Raw genomic sequence first — 7,006 nt, forward strand, 5'->3', positions numbered from 1 at the left:
ATTTCTTTGCAGACTCTTGTATACAGCTGGCTACAACATTACGTTAGTAGAAGAGTTTTGAGATGTATTCTGGTATTGCTCACAGAAGGAAACTAAAGATATACAAGGATACTCTTAAATCTTGTGAGATGTACAATTACTACCTTAAACAAGCTGCTAAATTACTCTCTAATTAGCTTTATATATATTTTGTTATTACCATAGACCAGTCACAGTGGGAAAGTACACGATGTCGAAGAGCAGATCAGTTTTTTAATTGGGAAAACAACTAAATCGTTAAGTGTGCAAGTATGAAACACAATTTCCTTCCAAAAGTTTTGTTAAAACCTATATAGAAGAATAGTTATACTCTGCTGGAGCTCTACAGACAACTGAGTGGGTCTTTTGGGACAGTTTGAAAGTTGATGGTTTTAAACAAAGGATTGATTTATTTTTTTTATGATTTTTTTTTTTTACTGGAATAAATACGATGTGAATACTGAGATATCAGCTTCCACAACTCCCTTTCAAAATGTTATCAGAGGGTGAAGTCCTTCAGCATGGCAGTCTGGATCTATATTATTTCTTGCTTAGTTTGTAAATAAGCTTGCAAGATGTTTTGGAACACTTACCCATTTTGTACCATTGCTTGGTATGCCAGTTTAGTTTGCCAGAGTATTATGGCTAATCATTGACTGTTCCTCCAGAGTGAACAAGCAGATCTCAATTTATGAATTACATATTTGGTTTGTGAAGCCACTTCACACGTTCTCTCCTCATGTAGTATGAATCAAACCCATTAATCTGATGGGATCGTCGTGAATGGCTTCTACACTTGCCGGGTTTTCAGCAGCCAGCTGCTCACTGTTGAGGTAAATACAAGCTTTGGAAGCCACTGTGGTGGGCTTAGATGATCTTTCTTCTTTGTCCTCCTGTAATGAAGGGTCTATCTTTTTCCTCGGTTTCCTGCGTTTTCCCTTGATACTGTGATCAAGTGACGCATAACACATCTGATTAGCAGTCTCCACCTAGAAAAGAATTCACTTTACGTTTAACATTCAATAGCTATGCTTGCTTTAAAGTATGCTTTAAGTATGGCAACACTGGAGTCATAATAATGGCTGAAGTTTACCCAAAGCAGCTGTAAACGAACCCATTAAATGTATAAAAGATTAAGCTGTGGCAGCACAAAAAACAGATCAACATAGCCTAATAGTAAATGACTCGTGTTCTTAGGATAATGGCAGCAAGGAAAAATTAATGAAGGTATTATTGGAAAGACTCTCTGTGGGAATGAGGGTAGCTTATATAATCAGTCCATGTTCTTTGGGATGCAAGACATTGATCTGTTTTTCTTCCCACTTTGTTTTTTTTTTTAATTAGAATCCAGTTAGCAACAACATTTGTCTCAGGCTTTGTCTGTGCAGAAAACCAAAGATGAGTTAGAACACTCTGTATGTACGATTTCATTTCCAGTGCAAAATGCATGCTTTGTGTGTCTTTCCCCTGCTTTTCTCTGTGCTTTTTAAGCAAGGTTGTCATGTACTTTTGACATTGGAATTTTCATGAATTATTCTATTTCCATGAAGATAATGAAAAGAAATGCCTAAATAATGACTTGAAAAATGATATTTTTACTCCCTGGAAGTATTCTGAGAATGAGGCTAAAAATCAGTCCTCCTTATGAAATACCTGGAAATCAACTCGGGAAATTGATGCTAGGAATGCCTCAATTGCAGACAAATTGCAATTGAAACTTGCATGCTTTTAGGCATCCAGGTATTTCAACAAAATACAAGCTTATTTGTTAGGCCATATAGATTTTGTGCTGGGCAGGAGAGAGACAATCAAATTAATGATTATGATGTCATGCAGCTTGCGTTTTCACTTTGTCGATGTACAAAATAAACAAAATTATTTCTTTACGTAAGCCATTGCAGTAGGCGCAGGCTTAATTCAGCCTGATCTGCATGTCTGTGACTGTGCTTTATCATGTCATATGGATGGAAATGAGCTGTCTATAATCCTGCACCTTCATTAATGACCTAGACTGAACGAAGGGTCGAGTCTGTGATTAAATTCCCCGATGAACTGAAACACTAACGCACGTTTATTGTTTTGCTGAGCAGTATGAAGAATTTTGTTAGGTATTGCCATGGGATAAACACAAGAACTCTGAGATGGTCACCATTACTGTAATTCAAATTTCAGAATTAAAGTTAAAAATACCTGTAGCTGGTTTACTGGCCTTTGAGGCTGGGACTTCATCTGCTCGTAACAACATTCCTCTATAATTTATCAAAGTAGAAAAATGTTTTAGTTACTAAGGCATGCTATTTAGTCTCAAAAGATCAGACCAACAAATCCTCCCTGCTAGAGAACTAACTCCCCCCCAGCTTACTTTGGTAGAGGGGCAAATAGCTGAGAAATTCAGACACGCCTACGCTGAAAATGAAAACTATTTTGTGTTCATGTGAGGAGAAGTTTCTCGTTATTCGGTAAGCAGACATGATTTTCGACTGCTGGAAGGATATCTTGCAATTAGCTGGTAACCACATACTGACATTTTCTTCAGCATAGGCAATCTTTGGCTGAGAAAGAGGCTGTGTGTTGCAGCAGGTGGTGATTAAATTTTATTCCTGACTCGATTTTCAGTTTTCTGTAAATTTTGGTGCAAGTTATTTTTTTCATGTCATTTTAGGCACCAGTAGAACAGATTACTTCCTTGCAGTTTTCAGAATTGTGTAGTGTCAATGCATTTGACTCTTGGTTTAGCTAAATTCATGCAAACACTGTATGAAAAGGTTGTGCTTGATTATTTATGTTTTTCCCTGAAGTTCAAGCACTTTAGTTTTGCTTAATCCCAAATAAGGCTAGCAAAATAGTTACGTCCATGTTAGTTAAATATGGCTTTAACACCGTAAGGGATTTGAGAGACGTACCCTCAGCATATCTAGCTCTAGCTGCAGTTATGTTGTTACCGCCTTTAATGTGGTAACCCTCTGCCAAGATTTACCAATTTCAGCCCAGTAAAGCAGAGAAAAGCTACGTCTGTCCAACATTCAGCCATTGGTCTTGTTTGAGTATGTTTGTTAACATCGCTGATGATTTGTGGATAGCCACAGCAGAAAACTGGTACGTGTTTGTGTCTGCCAGCTTCTGTGGGAGCACTGACTTTGGGCAGCAAGTAATACATGTCATAAGAGTGATTTAACATGCATGGATAAAGCTGTTATTTCATCTGGTGAAGGTTACATGTAGAAAAGCTCTTGATTTTTGAGATATTTGGCTGAACTGGACTATTTGGACCATAAAAAAATCCAATTCAGTATGAGATCTGGTCTTAAAAGTAGTAATGGAGTATGAGGGTTTGCAGTTCTATCTCAGGTAGGTATTAATGCAACAATAGAAAAGGGGTAGTTTCTCAGGTTTGCTATTTGAGAAACACAGAAAATGTGGGTTAGACAGTTTTTAACCATGTGTTTATTATAGCCTCGGAACAGACACATGTTTTTAAAGTGAAGCTTACCAAATGTACCTTGGTTGAGATTGCCATAAACTGGATCGTCTTGTGTGTAATAGTCATCATAGCTAGAAGGGGAATGGGAAAAATACTTTCAACTCACAGTATACACTTTATTTAGGACCCCACTATTCTACTCTAAACCTTTTACACACGTGTAGCAATAGCACAATGTATGTGATCTAAAAAACAAGACCAAAAATATAAAGGGGGGCAGTAATGGCAATGTCCGTATTCTAAAGAGAGATCTGGTTTCAGCCAAGAGTTGAACTCTTCTTTCGTGTAACTCAGTTAAGTATAAAGCTAATCTCGGGACTACTAAACTACTGTTGCATGTAGTTCTAGAAATACTAATGGTCACTAAAAGGAGCACAGTTCATGTCCTCTGAGGCCACTTCACATACAAACTAAAGCACTAAATGGCTCTTTTGGGGAGATATTAAAAAGTCCACTCTTGACTCAACTAAAACACTTATGTCAACACAACTGGAGATGACCAAAGCAAAGTTCAGCTTTGGATTTTTAATGGTATTCTATATTTCCTTACCTGATATTGCTTGAAAATGTTTTTAAGCATGTTCATAAAACAGGAATTGTTAGTGGGAAGCACTGTGTAATCTTGTTCCTACTGCATCCCTATACTATGCCTCATCAAGGGAATAAAGCAATGCAACCTAGCACCACTTTTTCAGTGGTATTTTTCAACTAAACAAGCAGTAATAGGCAAACAGAAACTTCTCAACTTCAGATAAACTTGTAATTGAGGATTGGTTTAGAGGAACAGGTGAAGGCTTTCATATTTTTCTTTTATATTTGAGATTAGACTCTTTCCATTTCTGTTTTTTTAAAGTTTGGCAGTTTTATATATGGAATAAAAGAGACAGAGTTGTAACAGATCATGAGGTATCCAGCAGCTGTAAACAGACTCCATTTTATTGCTTTTGAATGTCACGTGTGAAAAAAAGGGTATGAAATGTAAATATATCTAAATTATCATTCCACAAATATTAAATATCAGACTAGAGTTTATGATTGTTTTCTGAAAGTTCTTTTAAATTATTATAGATTGACCGAGTTTGAGTCATAGTAAATGTTGTTTTAGCTCAATATCATGCTCTTCCTTCATATATAAAATTATCACATTAGTATGCAATTAGTTCATTGTTGATAAAATAACTGGAGTACATCTCTCTCACATGATTTTTTTTTTCCTGGGTTTTTTGGAAAACTTTTTTCATACAGTCATCCTGTTCTCTGCCATTTCCTGTCAGGCTGCATGAGATACTGGATTTTCCTCTCTGCTGTCCCTCCAAAGCCATCTGTCATTATTTATTGCTTATCTCGCTCTTACTAGAAAGAAACTTTTCTTATCCAACTTACCTTGGACTGTTGTCTTCATAGTCTTTACACATTTTAGCTGGAAAATTTGTTTAAAAAATAGAAAATGAAACATATTGGTTTAGAACACTTCAGGTAATTGTCTCAACTGACATGCTTTTGATTTCATCGTCAAGAATAAAATCGAAAGCTCTTGGCTCTCAGGACCTTCAGTTTCCACCCCCTCCTGCTTTTCTCAAATACTTTTGAGTAATACAAGAAATGTTTCTATTATGACCCTGTGCTGTGGCTGCAAAGTCTACATCAGTTTACAAGACCGCAAAAATGCATTGTTACAAGTGCAATTAATTCCTTATTTCCTTCTGTTTCTACCACATCTTATTCTCTGCCTGGTGAGGTACATCATGTGTTTATATTTCAAGGTGAAGGGTTTATTTATTTTACTAGCCCTATTACTTATGTCTCTGAAGGACAGCTATCCAGTGAAAGGCAACGCCTACAATGAGATTTATTGCTAGAATTTGATCAATCAACTCAAGAATGCTTAACTTTCTATCTTCTGCTCCAGAACTCCAGAATTTACCACTGTAGGCTCTGATTCCACGAGCAATTCAGCACCAGCCCACTGGACTGAAAACTTGCTCAAGGTTAATTTTGTAAATGACTGTGAATTTTCATCATAGAAGTATCTGCCTGGTAGAACTAAAAGAAAATAAACCAAAACGTCATCCCCCATTCAACAAATCTATTGCATCTCTTTTCATATAATGTAATAATCTAATGCTCTTACACTTGGTGAGTTTAGTTTAAAAGCATAGGCCTTCTGTTTATGTAGTTTATGTGTGTACATGTTTAAGGTGGTTGAGCCCACCGGTGCTTGCCTGCCCATCCACACACATGCAGCACAGGTGCAGATTTCCCTGTGTAAAGGCAATTTTTCCCTGAATGGGAGTGGCGAGGATTGTACAACTTAATAACCGTGAAATTGTATGTATAAGAGAGGTTGAACTGGCATAATCAATTTTGTTAAAAAACTCACAGTTGATTTTAACCAGAGTATGACTGTGGTCCCCGTTTAACATAAATTAAACAAAGCAATTCCTTATTGTGAGTGACATACTGATTTAAAAGCTACATTAGAATCTCATGATGAAAAGCAATTAGAACTTTTTTTCCAAAACAAACTGATTAAGCGTGAGATGTGTATGAAATCTCAAATTCAGATAAGCACTCAGGAATTTTGGGAGGAGAAAACTTTCTCAAATGTATATTGTATCAGTGCAGCTACTTAAAATACTTCTTAAATTAAAGTACAAATACTAACCAGTTACATGAAAAGTACACTTAAAAGGGAATCAGAGATATTAAAAATATACTTTAAAAATTAAAATTTATCCAGAACTAAATTCTTCACCTTGTATATGTTCTGTTGGCTTGTCTTCAGAGAATGGATATGGGTAGTTATTTGGGCAGCTAGCAATCATTCTGTAATTACACCTGACTAAGTCTCCTAAAAATTTTTAAAAGTTATGTCCTCTGTGCTAGAATCATTCTTGTCACAAGGCCACTTTAGGATTCCAGAGAATCAATTTTTTGGCTTGAAATTCTCCCAGGAGTGATGTCTTTTTCTACTTCAAACTCCATGCCTTACAGAAAGACGCTACTTACCTTGTTTCTTCTTCATACAGTATGAAATATTCAGTATCAACGAAACAACCAAAGCCAAACTCAGAAAGGCCAAAACTCCCCAGACAGAAAAATGGCAGTCCATTTCTGTAACTGAAGGAAAATAATTTTGTAGTTTCTGTTTTCTAACAGTTTTACTGTATTTTTTGTTGTTGGTTGACTTTTGCTTTCTGTAATGGAAATTGTTGTTTACTTTGTGACACTCATTGCTATACAAGCTAAGTAATTAATGTCAAAACCAGATGCTAAATAATAAGAAATCAACATCAATAAACTGTTATCAGAACGACTGTTTCATAGGAATTCAGCCAAAGGTTAGGCTATTGGTTTGCCTGTAAGATGCAGTAAAAATCAGAAATCGCTAAAGAAAAAAAAATCATTGTAGTGAATAGCTTTAAAATTATTTTTGGAATTGTCTTTAACGTACTATTTACAGTAAATTTTGGGGTATATTCTGGAGTTGATGAATGTAGTTCTGAA

The 7,006-nt window shown here is 36.0% G+C and overlaps 1 protein-coding gene across 1 annotated transcript; it reads right to left on the reverse strand.

The window, feature by feature from the left end:
- Window positions 1-755: 755 nt before the first annotated feature.
- Window positions 756-6,611, reverse strand: LOC104270540 (T-cell receptor-associated transmembrane adapter 1). The gene is made up of 5 exons (XM_009864934.1): window positions 6,509-6,611; window positions 4,883-4,919; window positions 3,509-3,570; window positions 2,209-2,267; window positions 756-1,007 (listed from the first exon to the last, which is right to left on the reverse strand). The coding sequence occupies exons 1-5, from the start codon at window positions 6,609-6,611 to the stop codon at window positions 756-758; spliced, it is 513 nt and encodes a 170-aa protein (XP_009863236.1).
- Between the last annotated feature and the right edge of the window lie 395 nt (window positions 6,612-7,006).

The sequence above is a fragment of the Apaloderma vittatum genome, unplaced genomic scaffold (genome assembly GCF_000703405.1).
Source record: "Apaloderma vittatum isolate BGI_N311 unplaced genomic scaffold, ASM70340v1 scaffold8712, whole genome shotgun sequence".
NCBI classification, from domain to species: Eukaryota; Metazoa; Chordata; class Aves; order Trogoniformes; family Trogonidae; genus Apaloderma; species Apaloderma vittatum.

Excerpts from the sequence above, each read along its gene's own strand:
- LOC104270540 (XM_009864934.1), bottom strand. The coding sequence starts at position 6,611 with ATGGACTGCCATTTTTCTGTCTGGGGAGTTTTGGCCTTTCTGAGTTTG. Across the intron at positions 4,920-6,508 it reads CTGTATGAAGAAGAAACAAG|CTAAAATGTGTAAAGACTAT; the intron begins GTAAGTAGCGTC and ends CAAATTTTCCAG. Across the intron at positions 1,008-2,208 it reads GGCCAGTAAACCAGCTACAG|GTGGAGACTGCTAATCAGAT; the intron begins GTATTTTTAACT and ends ATTCTTTTCTAG.